Source organism: Megalopta genalis, chromosome 12 (genome assembly GCF_051020955.1).
Source record: "Megalopta genalis isolate 19385.01 chromosome 12, iyMegGena1_principal, whole genome shotgun sequence".
NCBI lineage: Eukaryota > Metazoa > Arthropoda > Insecta > Hymenoptera > Halictidae > Megalopta > Megalopta genalis.
The window spans coordinates 3,554,517-3,571,666 of NC_135024.1; the positions used below are offsets into that span (position 1 = coordinate 3,554,517).

A 17,150-nucleotide genomic window follows, 5' to 3' on the forward strand; every position below is an offset into this window, starting at 1 on the left:
TTTTCGAAAAAATCAGCTACACAATGAAATGTTCGTGACCGGATTGCGAACCGTTTAATACGAGAAACAGATTGAATACAAAAAATTGAATCGAACAAAAAGGAATTGCATTCGTAACGTGCAAGATGCTCGAAGAATACAGAAAGTTTCGAAAGATCCAACGTTGAAAAGCGCGCAGTTCAGAAAGATCCTACGGGAGAATGACGGGTAATCGAAAGGCCACGCGTCCCTCTTACAATTTATGAGGTCACTCAACATTTATTTTTACAATGCTATAACAGACTCAAGTATTTATACAACCGAATCGTCAAACAATTCGAAAGGATGAGAACGTTCGTTCGCGACGAACGACCAACGAAGAGAGAGACAGGAAAAATCAATGGCACCGAGGAGCTCCATCCCGATCGCTTCAGGTCAAACGCGTTCACCGTTACATGTATTCATTGACATTATTATATTACATTATACATTAATGTTTTTACAAATTACATATACATTACGTCTTTACAAATTAGTTTCCGTTTTGTACACAGACTTCATTTTTTCGGAGCAGGGTGGGGACAGTCGCGGATTCATGTTTCCGTTTAGCGTTAATCATTTTAATCCTCGTGATCGCCGCGACACACGTAATACTAAAACGTATCTTACAGTTAGGTTCGACGCTTCCGATCTCGGTAGCCGAGGGAATCGCGATCCAAGGATTGTCCGTGATCGAGATCGGCCTCGAGAGACGCCACGGTTGCGAGAGCAAACGCTAAATACCATCGCTTCGCGACGTTAACACGCCTCGGCCTCGTCTCCTTTCGTCAACTAACATTTAAGTCAAGTTACAACAGCGACATCGAAAGCACAATTCCTTCTGTACTCTTCTCTCGACCGGTTTATTTCCGACAAGTTACATCTAGGGACAACACACGGCAGTTCTCACGCATCGGCAAACATCGCCAATTAGTCGAAGCTAAACGCGCGCTGACGATCACCTCGTCCTTTAAACAGCACTGTAACTTAATTTGTTTTATTCACTTATCCAAAGATATTCGAACAATTCAAGGATATTTTTACGCTATTTTCAACTCGTTACAGTTATTAAAAGAGGAGAGACATTCTCATGTAACTTATATGTCGCACAAGTAATTCGGTCATTCTTCATTTTGCACGAAGATCCATGAATTTATGTTGACACATTAATTAATTGTTGAAAGGACCGACGACACTGTCGAAATTTCTTTATTATTCTAACATCCGAATGGCAGTGCAGCTTTCCAAATGAAATTAAATTCAGAAAATGATCAAAATTCTTCGTCATTCTATGAACTGTGCTTCGACAAAGGTTCGAATAACTTATCGATCGCGTTGTAACAATTGAATCGCCCGTGCGCGCTCGACTTTCGATATTTTTAGCAGGATCAACGTCGCCCGTGCTTGTTCCTCTCAAATTATGATTACCATCTACGCGTTACTTACATATTTCGAACATGCTTCTTCACACGGCGGAGTCGATGAAACGTCTACGAAATCCTCCGAAACTTTGATCGTTCACTGTTCGCGATCATTTTTCTGAACGAAGCTTCTGTTGGCAAGCTGTGCAGCCCTGTTTCCATAGAGAACGGACACCTTCGGGAAAAGCTCTGGTTCTCAGAATTGGGGTTTCGACAGCGAAGATCGTTTCCTGTCCGAAGCTTTTCATCGACTCCGCCGGCTAACCTTTAGCATTACGTTTATCCTAAATTTCTTAAGCGATAACAACTCGGCTAGTTTCGATAAACGCCACTCTACGGTTAAGCTACTCGTACTTCCAGTTTTGCATGCGGACGCATTTATATTTCAGGTTACTTCTATTTCTCGAGGCAAACTCGATCCAGACAATCCGCAAACATTTATCTTCTCCTCGTCTGTTCTCCTTCGACGAGTCGACGGCCGTCGAATATCTTTCTCCAAAAACTTGAACGACTTTGAAATTTCGGTTCTTCGGTAATATGATTCTTTGCTGCGCGATCGGGGATAGTTTATCGCCGTTTTTCCGTACGTGACTGTCCAAACCAGATTTGCAATTGGTAACTAGATCGCGGAATTTATGAAAGATAAACGTTTTCTTTGCCAATTGCCGCAAACAAGATCCAATTAGAAGTATCTTTCCTTTTTTAATAATTTTAGCGAGATGATAATGTTATAGACAGACGTAAATATTTTGCATGTTTCCGTTGTTTCAATTATCATTGTCTTTATTTTTACAATGGATGCATAAAATTCGCGGACTGTTTGTAAATGATCCAGCAATAAGTAATCTTTCATTTTTTGTTATCTTTACGAGACACATTCGTCTTTTTTTTGTACGTTTCCATGGAAATTATCGTTTTATTGTTAAGTTTGTTGTTCATTCATGTATATATTATAATCCATACAGTTATTTTGCAATTATAATATAATTATATAGTTGTATATAATATATTTATAATTATTCATATATTATAATTATATATAATATATTTATAATTATTTATATATTATAATTATAAATGAATATAATCATATATAAATATATATATTATATATAATATAATCATATATAAATATAATTATATATTATATAATCATACTTGCAGTTATTTTAGCAATTATAAAAAGTAAAGCATCGTGTATTTAGAATGAAGAGAAGAAACTGAAAATTGTCGATTAATTCCAAATTCGTCGGAGGAGAACGGAGGAATAATTTTCTATTGGATCGATTGAGTTCAACGGTGACGCCCTAATTACAAACACGGCTCGACGCCCGTCGATTAGTCATATAATCAACAATGACGATATATACGATTAATATCCTTAGACACAAACAGCGATACGAGCTGACCGCGGTCATTTACCTATCATAATCACGTCCACAGTGGAAATGTAAACTTCTAAAATGATGCCGAAGAGTCGCTGCCTAAATTCATTCGCAATTCAATGATCCCCTCCGGCCATCGCTCTTTATCTACACATGCTTTTAAGCTCGACAGGCATGTACGAATACCGTTGCCATTGAACATTCCGTGTACTTCACAACACGATACGTATTTATAACTATTTCAACGGATAATCCCAAACCGTGTGGCAATTTTCGCGCTGGTCTGAAAACTTCGAAACTGTTCTTGCATTTTTCGAAAATATTTCAAAGATGATGTACAGAATTATACAGGGCATACGTTACAGTGACTATTCTCATAGCATTTCAACAAGTAACAACGTCAACAATAACAAACATTAACATCGACAACCGCTAAAAATATTTCATATTTAAACAACATTCGTGATTGTAACGGAAACTTGTTCGAGGGGTTATTCGATTTATGATAGACTGTGGATTTTTGTGCAAAATAAGAGTTTCTTCTGTTAACCATTTCAATAAGTCGAAAACAATATAACGACATCGTTGAATTCATCTAACGTCTTCATAGTTTTCAATTTTGTTGCAAACGCAGAAAATCCGCAGTCCAACGATCACTCACACGTGCTTTCGTAAATACGATAGCATTATGAGATTATTATAGTAACTGCAGGGGTTTAATCAATTTATTTTTATTTCGTGTTTAACGTTTCCCGAATTTTCGTAGTGATAGTGTTCCATTGGGGAAATTCGATGTTCGAAAAATGCGATAGGAAATAATCGCTGCAGCATATGTGTTCAACGAAATCGTTTGAATTTTTCACGCGATCATCGTTTTGCCGTTAACAAAATTCGATTATTACTATTCGTTCGGACAAATTTGTTGCACACGGTGCGACGGATTTCACAGATTAAATTAGAACCTCGTGAGAAGCTAGTGAAACTATCGACATAGCAATTGGCGAAAATAGAGAAAGGGCTTCGAGATTGTTGGCTTCCGGCGAAGAAGACGCAGTTTGAAATTGTGTCGAAAAATCCGTCGCTCTGACGCCGCCGCTTGGCAACGTCAACATCAAAATTGCCACACACACAAGAGCACTTAACGAACAACAACAGACGCATCAATTACTTAGCATGCGGAATTTTCAGTGACCCGAACGGAAACACAATGAACGAATCGTTCTCGCGATGATAAGTCGTGAGCTTCTCGAATGATTAGTAACGAGAAAATATCTTAGATTGTATCTTATTGTCGTATAAAATGCGAGTCCGTTATGACGTATCCCCAAAATTTAATTATTACGGTCCAATCATAGAATAAAATGCCTCACGTGCTCGTTACTTATCGATACTTTGTGCGATACAACGATTTCTCTTAGTCTTTGTGTACTTTCAACTGTCTCGTGTCCATGCCGCTTTCGGTCTCACAAATTAGAATCAAGGAATTCAAACGATCCGTCGGAAATCGTATCGTATACTTCTTTACCTTTTTTTTGTCTTTTTTGTTTAATTCGAACAATTCGCGGCGGAAGGTGAACAGAAATCCGACCGTTTTCTCATTTTTCTCGGAAATCGAAAAATGGCTCGAAACGATTTCAAGTGGAACGCGAACGTCTTTGTAAACGAAACGGAAACTTCACCACGTGTACGCGCGCCTCTGCAAACAAACGCTCACTCACGTAGCAATCCTTGCATCCTTAATTTATACTCGCACTTTGAGATACGTTCTGCAACAAAAAGTACTCGGAATTTCTCATTCGAACGATGCAATTTTCAGCGCGCACAAAAATCACCTACGAAACGCATCGATTAAGTCGTTCCAGACTCGAATGAAAAAGTTAAGAGACGTGCGTTCTTTTGATCCGTTTGTTATTTTAATTAGTTACTATTGTTGAAAGAATTTCTTTAGTCATCGTTTAGTAACAAAATTTAAGTAACTCGGTCAAATTTTTAAAAAGTTATAAAGAAAAATCTTGCCACGGATCAGAGTCGGACAATAATCGATTATTTTGTGATTAATTTTGTAATTGATCACTATAAGTAATTAAATCACGAGTAAAAGTAGTAATCGTTACGTGATTAATGTTTACTGTGTTAATCGTGACCAACGATTTGATTGAATACTCAAGTTATTCATTTATCATGATTACTCGATTATCTTAGTAATCGCAATAGCTAATCATGAACATGATTTCACGTTGATGATAATCGTTAATCGTTAATTAGATTTCATTTCGACCATCTCTGCCTCGGCGGGACCAGTTCGATGAATATACAAGTATAGTTCTCACGCGACAAGAAGATGCCTTTGTGTTTACGTTCCCCCTCTCTCGCCAGCTGCTCCACTGCTGCAACTAGTAAGAGGGGGAACGTAAACACAAAGGCGCGTTCTTGCCGCGCGAGGACTGTAGTCTGCGTTTTATCTGCAAATTCCGGGTACTCTTTGCACGTAGCGCATATCGCCAAATTCGCTGGTGCTTCTGCGGCAATCCTTTTGATTCGTGCTCAATGTTTAACCCTTTAGTCGGAAATATTGCTTTTCGAACGACACGAGTTCCCGCTCTGTTCCTTCCGCTTCAACCGAGACGTATACTTTCAGGTTTGTTTATTTTTCAGTTCTTTGGATTCGTTTCGTTACGTAAAATTCACAGAATTTCTGTTTGTAGCATAAAAAACATATACCACGTGCAATAAATCGTCAACTAGTCGATATACATATGATTCTTCAGTTGTACCATGTGTTGTTCACGCTGTTTCACGTTTCTTTCGTTTGTTCTGCTCCGCGGAACTTTGCCAAGTAAAGGGTTAAGTAACGCTATCGATTAGAAATTGATCGGCTCGAATCTTATATTGTTAGTCGGTACGCGCTGTGATATGATTTTATTCGTCGACGTAAAGCTCGTGCGTGCTCGCGCGCGAGATGACAATTCCTTGCCGAAATGATACCGTGAATCTTATTGTCAGTGCTCTCTACGGTGGTCCGAGGATCTTCCGATTCGTCCTTTACGTTTACCTTTTCCATGAGCCTGGCTATGCGATTCTTGGACTTTTGAACACATTATGCGACGTCAGCCGTGGATCGAACGAGCCCGATAAGTTTACAAAGTTTAGTGACAACGTGAAATTCCCAGGGAGAATTGCCAAATACGTACTAATCACTAGATCGCGGATCTTTACGCGAAATAAAAACGTTCCAAGACGATTGTATAAGAAACAGATATTAAATAAAATAAAATAAAATTTTTTTTATACATATATATATATATATGTATATAAATAAAAATTATATATTATATATTAATAAAAATTATATTATAAAATATAAATAAAAATTGATTAGCTGAAATATATATATATATATTTCAGCTAATCAATTTTTTGAACGCATAAAATTCGCAGTCTGCTAATCACAAAAATTGCACCACGTGAACCGAACCGTCCGTCATTTCTACAGCTTAATCTGTCCTTCGACGTCAAATTGACGCAATTGTACGAAATCGATAAGACGAAACGACGAATAATCAACTTTGTAAATTCTTTCCTCGGGAATGAGAATCTAAGCGAAGATAAAATAAGCATCGACAGAGATTATTCGCTATTTTCCATAGAAAAGGTTTCAGAAATTCCGCAGCCAACGTGGACAGTACTGGCAATGATCTCTATTTACTGTGTCGAAGGGCTGTGTAAGAGTTACTTATGATTGTTCTGTGTATCAAATAAGGGCTGAATCATTCGTTTGGTTCATTGTTCGAGAGATTATCGAAACGGTATCGAAATGAATATCGCCGACCGCTGCGTAAACCACGGTTCCGAACCGAATTAAACAATGACGCGAGCTTAGGTGTAATTAGATTTTGATTAGTCACAGCAAATCGGAAAGAAAACGAATGGCTAAAGTATCGCTAAAGTATTTATTGCACTCTAACGATCGTTTTACAAGTACACTTATAGAATTCCTTCGTCTTCGTTTCAATTAGTAACGCTCTAACTAACAATACTTGAAACAACGCAGCTCGATAAACGATAAAATCATTGCCGTCCGTGGAATGTTTGAAGTGTGTAACTTTAATTTACGATTTCGTATTCAATGGATCGTACTAATTTATTTTCGTTCGACGAGTCTCCTTAGACGCGACGCTTACGAAGGTGCAGAATCACGCGATAATGAGCACAGAAACGAACGATTAGGAAAGATTCGTTTCTAGAGAAATCACACGTGTAAACGGTGGTTTTATTCGTTAACTCGACATTGTAATTTCGGTGTCCGTTGACGGTAACGAAATCGGTTTTCGGTGAAGTTCTGAGAAAACGTTGTTATCAGAAAGAAACGATACAAACCTAACGATTTGATTTAGTGTTCGTCATCAACCGATCGTATTACTCCGGTCCATAGAAACACTTGGCTGTCGCGTATTCCATCGAGGGATTTATTTAAATTTCCTTCCTTTCTTTTTCTTCTGTTCTATAATAGCACGACCACATCTCTGTTTGTCATTCTTCTTAGCGCACACTGCGTTAGTCACAACCATATCTGCGAATCATAATCACACATTGATATTAACAACGTGACCAACGGAATGGGAAGAAACGAAATAAAAATGACGGTACGAATCCTAAGATAAATTTTTAGCACATTTGCGGACGATGCGTAAATTTGTGCTAATTATTTTCGTAAAATTAGATAGCAGTCGCAATTATTTTTATGTTAATATCTCTACACGTTTCATCATTACATTTGTCTCTGCGTCTCAGACATTTGATGTCCCTTCGATCAAAAACTTCAGCTAGGGCTGTATTATTAATCCTTTGCACTCGAACGATCGATTGGCCCGCGTTCCTCTCGTTAATAATTCGTTAAGAAAGTCCTGGAGAACATTTTCGCCGAGGAAAAAAATTACTGCGAATCACCCGAGGAATCGCACCCTTTCCTCGTGCAAAGGGAGTTCTAGGACACTGAACACATTTTATTCGAAGCGTTAGTTACTGCTTTACGAATAATTTGTGTCACGAATAATCCATTTGTTGGTCACTGTCTAGAATATTTAAAAATAAAACCTCGACTATCAGAATTTATGGTATGGAAATCATTTGATCCAGTATCATACTCAAGTAAGTATTCCATTTGAAATTCTCGCGATTAGCCCGAACAATCAAGGTTCCACCGTGTCGAAATATTGAAAAAAAATATCTTTTAAAAATAATGTTCAAATAAATGAACCGGAAAAACGTGTCTGAAGTCGAAAGCTCTAAAAACTGGCGATCATCTTACCTCATCACTATGTAGTACTAGTCAGACATTTTCTCCAGTCATTACTATATTTTCCTGTTGTCCTTTCTCCTGCGCCTCTTTCTCTTTCTCTACCTCCTTCTCCTTCTCTGTTTCCTTCTCTTTCACTTGTTCTTTCTCCTCCTTCATCGCTTCTTTCTCTTTCTCTGTGTCTTTCTCTTGCTGCTTAGCCTCTTTCTCTTTCTCCTTCTCCTTCTGCTCCTGCTTGACCTTCTCCTTCTCTTTTTCTTTCTCTATTTCCTTCTCCTTCTCCCTCTCCTTCTCCTTCTCCATCTCCCTCTCCTTTTCTTTCTCTTTCTCCTTCTCCTTCTCCTTTAGCTTGGCTTTCTCCTTCTCCTTCTGCTTCTCCCGCCCCCTCTCGCGTTCCCGCTCCCTCTCGGCTTTCCTCTCCTTGGCGATCTCCATCTTGCGAGCCCTGTGCAAGCTCCCAGAGGGGAAAGTTGAGTCCTCGACCGCGACAGCCGCGGCCGCACTCGCCCCTCGCTCCACGGCTGTCTGCTCAATAATTCACTTGACTGTATTTTTCAATATGCCCTCGTCCTAGTCAAGCTACATCGATAAACAAGCGTCAGACATCAACAACAGAGCTTAGATACATACTTTCAATATGAAACTGGCCGTTGAACTTTTCGCGATCGGGCTCTGCGCCGAGGACGGATGGGTGTGTCCGTGGCCGTGGGTGTTGAAGTAGCCGCCGGCTTTCGGTTTCAGGTGACGGTTGTGCATCTGCATGTGCACGATCTTCATGTACTCGATCTGCGCCGCCAAGTTTTGTATCTCCTCCTGCAATCACGTTTCCACGCATCGTTATTCGAACCTTCGACACCGTTCTTTCTGATCTCGATTTGTTCTTCCTTTCCCTTATCAGGACAATTTTAGCAGATAACATTTCTTTTATTATAAATAAACCAATTATATAAACAAAATATAAACGTTATTAACACGGTGGCTGTCAATCACGAAATAACTCGTGATTCTACGATAACTCTGTTAAAGTTCTGTTACTAACAAAAGGGCGTCATATATATATATATATATATATATATATAGAAAGGATTTATTTATTATTTTTTTTACTTATTATGATTTTTTTTTTCGTTGTCAATTTATATGCCGTGATTGATAATTCCTGGTTTCTGATTGCACAAACCATGATTTACTTATATAAAAAGTTTGAACTATAGAATGTTAATATCAAATACTTGTACATATCATGAAAATTGATGCAGTAGATCTTGTTACTAATAGGTATTGTAAGTTTAAATGGGAACTTAAATGTACCAAGCGTACTAAACAGTCTTTGACCTCCGATGTCTATAAATCGTAGAACTACGTGAAAGTAATTTACTTTAAGCTCTTCATTCTCCTGGATTAAATCTGTGGTTTCTTCAGGCAGTAAGCCAGTTCCATTTAACGAAAAGCTCGCTGTCACGCCACGTGCTCTCGCGCGACTGTCCCATTGGTCTCCCTGGCCTCGCAACACACGAATCACCTAAAAATTATACGCGACATTACAGTCGATATAAATGATGTCGATTGTTGAATTTGTGGTCGCTAAGAAGAACGCCGCATGTCGCATGTTTCACGTTCAAGATTCTTGTATTCATAGATTAACGATTATAACTCGTTAGTTATTGTAATTAATTTGTAATAATTTACATTTCGTAGATTGCATTTTGTCCAACTCTATAATAGGTAACAAATCGTTTTAAAAAATTGTAATTCGTTGGGATGGTAAAAAAGAATTAAAAAACTATATTTCTCAACTTCTCTTAAAAAATGCATTTTGTATCAATTATGCATTAATTGATAGTATATTTAGATGATAGTCTTTATGAGATAAAAATTACGAAAACGAACTGAAATTTTTCGAAACTGTGACGCGAGACGTTTGTTTATTTTGTACAGCCACAGAAATATGAGGAATCGATGAAAATTCAAATACCTTGGGCCCAAATACGAGAAATATGGTTACGGAAGTGGAAAGTTGTGTGCGTAAGAATCCCAACAGATACTTGATATCCGGCCCGGCGTGAGGGAAAATAAAAACGCTAAAAAGTTCAAGAGATTCAGATTTTAAGTTGGCATGATCACCAGTGTGCAGTGGCTTCAAAAATTGATTTTCTGATTTACTGTGAACTGCAATGAGTTCTGTAGACTTCTAAGCAAAAATAGGAAAACACTTACAAGCATTAACGAAATTTGTATGTTAATTCGACTATATTGTTGACATGGAGAGACAAAATTTTGTCTTTTTTCTGAATTGTAAAAAACGACATATCAAAATTGGATGTTTCATAAAGATCTACAGTATATAAGCAAACAATAATTATAAATAAGCATCTTATAAAGTTAGACTGTGTATTTCATGCATTTAAAACAAAAACAAGTAGGTGAAAAGTAAAAAGCAATCGAACAGCAATCACATTATTGCAATCGATATTTTGCATAATGATATTTTGCATTGAACAACCTAGATTTATCTGTTTTTAAATTAGATTTATCTAATTTGAATATCAACAACAAATGATTTTTTCATATGAAAGTTAAGTATATCAGAAAAAATACTACAAGAAGGAGAACGAAAGAAAATAATAGTTTATTAACATAATACATAAATAAATCGTTACAAAGATGATAAAGATGTTTGCATAAAGATGTGTTACAGTACGAAATAATTGTACAAAAATAGCGATAGTGAACGTCAACGTTGAGTATCGTTGAAAAAATTGATTCTTATGTGATCGATTTTGAAAATTTTTTTGGAGCCACACTGTACTTCGGAAATGTAAGATCGTACTGAATTGCGATCATGGTTATATTCACAGCTGCTATGTTGTAGATTGCGTAGCTTATTAAACGGGCCTCGTTGAAGAGGCTTTCTGCGTTGCGGACGTTGTAGCACACTTTAATACCCCAGGCAAGGAACATAATTTCTCCTGCAAGAAAACAGTCGTCGATAACACGTTATAGCAGGGTCCGTTTCTAATCGAATATGGATAAATATTTGTGTCCTTAACAACACTGAAACTACCGAAGATTATTTTCTTTTCTGATATTATAAAGAATGTTACAATGACAAATTTTTGGATAGACTTATTTATTCAAAAATATATTGTAATGGAATTTTACGAGGTTTAAACAAATCCAATCTTGTCATTGTTATGAAATAACATTTGCTACGTCTAGGGCTCGGTAGTTCTAGTGTTAACAATTAATTGTATAGAGCAATGATTGGTAATATGGAACAATTGATTTACAAAATTTAGCAGAACAAGGAATTTGTTACGTTTTTTAAATAAAACCTAGGTGAGGAGGAGATGGAACTGATAAATAATATATTGTATATACTTATATCCAAGTATAAAATTGTGATTACTGTTCACATACAATTAAATTAATAATGTATAAATAACTATTTGAAGTATTAAATAGTTAATAGTGGAAAGATTAAGAGAATTTAAAAATGTTATTGTTTTATTTTCAGCCTATTCAAATTATCGAGAAAAGAAAGAATTTACTATTTAGTTCACATTTCTTGCAATTGATGCAGACAATTTTTATTTAGCAAAATCTATATTCTAGCGATGAAGTGATAATTTTTGATAGTTAAGTGTACAGAAATGTACAGAAGTGTACAAAAAGGACACTTATTTTGAAGCTTCGTTACTTGTTCGTTGAAATATTGTGTTCCACATTACCCGCATCTGCTCTATTAATATGCGAGGATGTTATAAAATATTATTACCGATTGCTAAACTATGGTCCCACCAATTGAATGAACATTGATAAAATTTTAGACCATAGTTGTCCGCTATCACCTCGGCGTACGGCGGTGCACTTAGCGTCCACGTGCCAAGGTAAATCAACATCACTAACAATATTGGAACCATCCACTGCAACAGCTGTTTGTCAGTGAGCTTAACTTTGTGAGCGCTTTTCACACGGTACGTGAGGGAAACTCTGCGGAAGAAAAATTTACGATTTTATTATCAATACAATGTCAGACCCATTGATGTTAACTGGCCGAAGTGAAAACAAAAATTCCGAATCGTTGCAACTGATACATTATTTTTATTTCGAGTATAAGAATTTTGTATAAAATACGATCGAATCATTTTCCAATGAATTCTTTTAGTTGAGTCAATTGAATCAGTGGAATAAAATGGCAAGTAACAAGTTGTGACGAGAGCAATTATTATTTAACACGTTCCGTGCCGAGCTTTTTTTACTCGAATCTTCACACTTTGATATTTTACTAAAACTTGATGTATTACGTGCAATTATTAATTCTCGTACACATAACAACGTAACAAAAACTTATCAACGCCCATTCTTGCGGTGGAAATTGATTCTTCGGTTCTAAATTTCTTGTAAACAATTTGTTCAGTTCACTAAGTAAACGTGCAAGCGTGTACCATCGATGGTACACGTGGCACGGAACGTGTTAAATCGAGGAAAGTATTTGAAACATTACTTGAGGAGAGATTTATGTAAATACAAGGTCACAAGAAATATAATAAAATTAAATACTATTTAAATTTAAATAACTAGCCTGGAACTAAGGAAAAAATATTTTATGCAGACCTCGGCAAAACTCCTCGACGGATGATTCGAATTTTTCGTTGATTTTACGAATACCGTGAAAAATATATTTCAATTCGTCCAACTACTAAGTTTTATTTGTTGCATTTCTCACCGCCATGTTTTCATGAGCAACGCCGTGTAAGAGATGCAAAAACCAAGATGTCTCGTCCACTTGGTCGCGATGCAGGAATACATGTCCAGGACAGGAAATATGGCGGCCATCTGAACAGGAAGCGAAAGATTGTGTACAAACACACCATGCGACGCTTCCAACATTGCTCCAACACGGTAAACACAGGTGCAGAAAATTCTATACGTACCTCGAGGTACATAATAGCGCAACCTAAAAGCGTGATGGACAGAAATATCGGTGAAGCGACCTTGAACACTTTGAGCTTGCGATGTTTATACATATAGGCCACCAGCACGATGGTACCGAACACACAGAAAATGGAAAATGATAAAAGGGTGATTCTGAAAGTACACATTGGATTAGTTGTTTTTATTTGGAACGAGCCTGTTATTTGGTTGCGACGTTTAATTTCATTCGGCGAAATTGCTCCCGACAACATCTATTCGATGCAAATATTTACATTTGAAAAGTGAAATCAAATTCGACGGTCCAGCTATCGGTGTTTAAAAATTAAGCGAACGTCGATGTACGAATTGTTTAAGGGTAGTAAATTTTTAATATTTAAACATAAGAAAGACATTATATTTGTTAGAATGATTGTAGAAGATACAGTAATTTCAGGTTCGCAAATATAATTAAAAGGTTTCCACCATTTTAATTTGCAAAAATGTATAAATCTTTGAAGAGTAACGTAATAAAATGTTTAATAAAACCGGCGAAGAACACAATCCTCTCTTTAGTTTGCGGCTTTTCAAACTCATATTTCTAACGTATGTGCGCAAACATCTGTATAATCCAACAAAAAATTCATTCGTTTTTTGCAAGGTGTTTTAAGATTATTAATTTCACCTAAGACGAAGTAATTATGTATGTAAAAGAATTTACTAGTCGCCCGAACTTGAATTTCTAGTACATGCGATTAACGTTGTCGCCAATTTTAGTATACTAATTCTAGAATTTAGCAGAAGTAAAAATGTCCAAACAGGTGCTCACATTTTGATAAACTTTCTCCGAAACGTAACATTGAAATGTTTACTTTCTACAGTTCTTCGTGTAGAATGGAGATTCTAATCGGCCGAACCGCTAGTTGCACGTTGGTCAGCATGCAGAATCTTTCACGAAGTTCTAAGCGGATATTATTTCTGTAGCATACGTACCTAAATGGCCAATGGTAAGTAGCTAAACACGGTTCTGGACCTTTACACTTGGCACATCCGGGCGCGCAACGCAAGCAACGGAACACTTTCGCGTAAGAATCGCTCACGTTCTCCTGCATTTCTTTCCAAGCAGCTGAAAATGTGACTTTTCATCGTGAATTCGAAAGCAATTTCACAGTAATTTCACAGAAATTTCACCCTACAATGCGCAATCATCTACGGACGCATCGTATGCCTTTTTGAACCCTTTGTGGTCCAAACTGCCCCCTTCCTTTTATTTCAGCATTTGCCATAGCAGAATTTGCCACCCAGTATTATTTTCATATTTGGGAAAAACATCTCTACCGTAACTGTTTCTACCATAAACGTCAACACATTATGTACCGGAAGAAAGAATTACAATCGTCTCCGGATCTGTTCCCTCGGTCTTTAAAAAATGTTGCGAACCGACTTTAACCCTTTCGCTACGGGCGGATTCTCCGTCGCGGTACTTCTGCCGAACAGAGCGCTGCGACATCACTGCACGCTACGCGACGGCGATCGTCAGCGGAAGTCGGTACTCCGCGGCGGTCGGCGGAGAACCTAAGCTGTTTGAATTGAATGAATTTTTCGAACGAAAAAATTTTTCTCCAAAGGGTATTTATAAATAAAGGGTATTCCAGGGTATTTTATAACGTCTTAGCATGCGCTCTTTAATTTACAGTATGAGAGGAAATAACATTATGCAATATAATGCATCTTATGGAAAGCCACTATAGTGGTCCGTAGTACCTCAGTGGCACCAAATGGAAAACCACTATAGTGGTCCGTAGTACCTCAGTGGCACCATATGGAAAGCCACTATAGTGGTCCGTAGTACCTCAGTGGCACCATATGGAAAGCCACTATAGTGGTCCGTAGTACCTCAGTGGCATCATATGGAAAGCCACTATAGTGGTCCGTAGTAGCGAAAGGGTTAAAGGAATCGTTTTCTTCGTTGCGAAATAAAAGTTTGCGCATTGTAGACTGAACGTTTTCGTTAGAATCCGGCACTGACCTTCAACCAGAATTCCATCGAAGCTAGCCCGAAGTTGACTCGGGCTGTAATAGCCCTTCCGACATTTGCAGATATACGCACCCTTTTCCCATCTACTACCGACCCCAACATTATGCGGACTTTGATATTCACACTGAAAACCGTGGCCAAATCATTTTGATGGCTTAATTGCGTATGGAGTTGGCGAAATTGGTGTATATGAAACTGCCAACCGCTGGTAGCCTAAACGGTTCGCTTACGGTAACGACAGAAAATGTTCTGGAACTGTTTCATAACGATAACAACAGTAATTTTGAATAAAATTAATAAAGAAGCTTACTTTGTTTAACGATTATTGCAATTTTCACGTGTTTAGATTTCTCAAATGCAAGAAAATGTATAAATCGGCGAGATCTAATAGAATTTTAATATTCTTTTTAAAATGAGTAATCTTTTAGTCAAGGAAAGAAACTTTCCGTGAATTTTCATTTTTGTAAAATGACGCATGAAAATGAATGTAGTAATTACCAAATAGTAATTATAATACTCGTTGTATGCTAGTAGAATTCTGGTTCGAGAGAACGATTAAAAAAGCAAAAAGTATTTATAGTTAATATCTTCTATGCTAATCGGCAATTACATGTACACCAACTTGGTAGTTCTAAGAGAACTTGAACAAAGGAATCGCATTTTTTCGTGAAGTTTCGAAGTCAGATTTTACTGATAATTCGTGGTAGTATTACCTGCGTCGTGTCGTTATGACACTTATGAGTACCCTTAAACGATTCTATCTGATTGCTGAGTATCTCATTTTTGTTTTGTTGCGGTGATCCGTCGCATTGGTTCACCTCTAGCCCGCTTATGTCAATGTCCACGCTTAAAAATTCTCGAACCCTTCAAAAAGATCAGACCATGATGAGAAGTTTCAACGTGACCAACGAAATTCAGTTATCGGGTTGGATCATTCATTGAAAATTGCAAAACTATACAACCGAATAAAAAGTAGTATATATAGTTGTCACAAGAGAATTCAAAACAAATTCACAAGTTTCAAATGCAATAATATAATACTGTTTTAAGTAAAAACAATTGAATTGAAAAAATTTAGTTATTTAATTTATATTTTACAATATACGATATTTTTCCAAAAATTGAAATATCAGGATATTATAAAATCGGGAATATAAATAAATAAATATATAAATATGAGGAAATATGAGGATAACTGAAGATTCTAATCTTCCTTTTATTAAGTGTACGAATGAGTGATCTAATATTTTTGAGCGACGTTCCCATGCACATAATTATCTATAACTATTAATTACCACACAAGTTATTATCTATAACGATAAAAATTATTTATCTCGAATCTTCAAGCTATAAAGGGTTATCAATCAAAGGGTTACCAAAGATTTGGCAAAGATTTTTCGAAGATGTGCATCCTCGAAAATTGAATTTTGTCCAGGAGAAACGAGTTTCTGCGAGTAAGAATGCGAATATCGGAGCACTCGTTTGCGCACTTAATAGAGAATATAGTGATGGATCATTTTACGAACCCGTGTCGAGCGTCCAGCGGTAGTATATTAACGCTGTAGGAGATCAACCAGCGATGACTTTTGCAAGAGAAATACGGGATGGTCCACCAACCCCTGTAGGATTCAATCGCCGGTGACTGCATGAATTTCGGTGACCTGAGATAACACGCAAACGCCACAAACCGCCATAGAAACTTCGACCTTTCGGTGCACACGCGGTTCGTGCAACAACCCCATTAATACAAGTTGCTTCTCCTTTAATTTCGTGGTCCTGTGGCACTTCACGGTCATCCGATAGACGAAGACTAATCGAATTTTCGTCCGCATTCTCGATTATTGTCCGAATGTGTCGGTATTCGAGGACTCGCGGTGCATTCCGCGAACGTGATTCTCATACGTTTACAAGCGATATTGTAATCGGAATCGCGGCATTATGATAACGAGCATCGGCGACATCGTGAAACAGGATTATCACGGCGCGAGATACTTATCGTTGCCGCGCGATATTTTGTTGCGCGATAATCGATTCGCAATTATAACCTGTAATTGATTCGGAGATAACACCATGCTGTT

The 17,150-nt window shown here is 37.3% G+C and overlaps 1 protein-coding gene across 4 annotated transcripts in view; it reads right to left on the bottom strand.

Annotated features, from left to right (window-relative positions):
- Positions 1 to 232: 232 nt before the first annotated feature.
- Positions 233 to 17,150, bottom strand: part of LOC117228800 (putative G-protein coupled receptor CG31760) — a 65,004-nt gene continuing 48,086 nt past the window's right edge. The window contains exons 6-18 of one of the 4 annotated variants that reach the window (XM_076525645.1): positions 16,599 to 16,733; positions 15,786 to 15,936; positions 15,064 to 15,196; positions 14,028 to 14,160; positions 13,058 to 13,211; positions 12,850 to 12,959; positions 11,899 to 12,113; positions 10,951 to 11,089; positions 10,096 to 10,201; positions 9,499 to 9,642; positions 8,751 to 8,933; positions 8,133 to 8,645; positions 233 to 7,394 (exon numbers count right to left, since the gene is read on the bottom strand). In XM_076525645.1, the coding sequence (XP_076381760.1) occupies positions 8,154 to 8,645; positions 8,751 to 8,933; positions 9,499 to 9,642; positions 10,096 to 10,201; positions 10,951 to 11,089; positions 11,899 to 12,113; positions 12,850 to 12,959; positions 13,058 to 13,211; positions 14,028 to 14,160; positions 15,064 to 15,196; positions 15,786 to 15,936; positions 16,599 to 16,733 (2,095 nt within the window). In that variant the 3' untranslated portion in view covers positions 233 to 7,394; positions 8,133 to 8,153. Of the gene's footprint in view, positions 7,395 to 8,132; positions 8,661 to 8,750; positions 8,934 to 9,498; positions 9,643 to 10,095; positions 10,202 to 10,950; positions 11,090 to 11,898; positions 12,114 to 12,849; positions 12,960 to 13,057; positions 13,212 to 14,027; positions 14,161 to 15,063; positions 15,197 to 15,785; positions 15,937 to 16,598; positions 16,734 to 17,150 lie in introns of those variants that run through there. The other 3 variants (XM_076525644.1, XM_076525646.1, XM_033484804.2) reach the window with 3 other exon arrangements.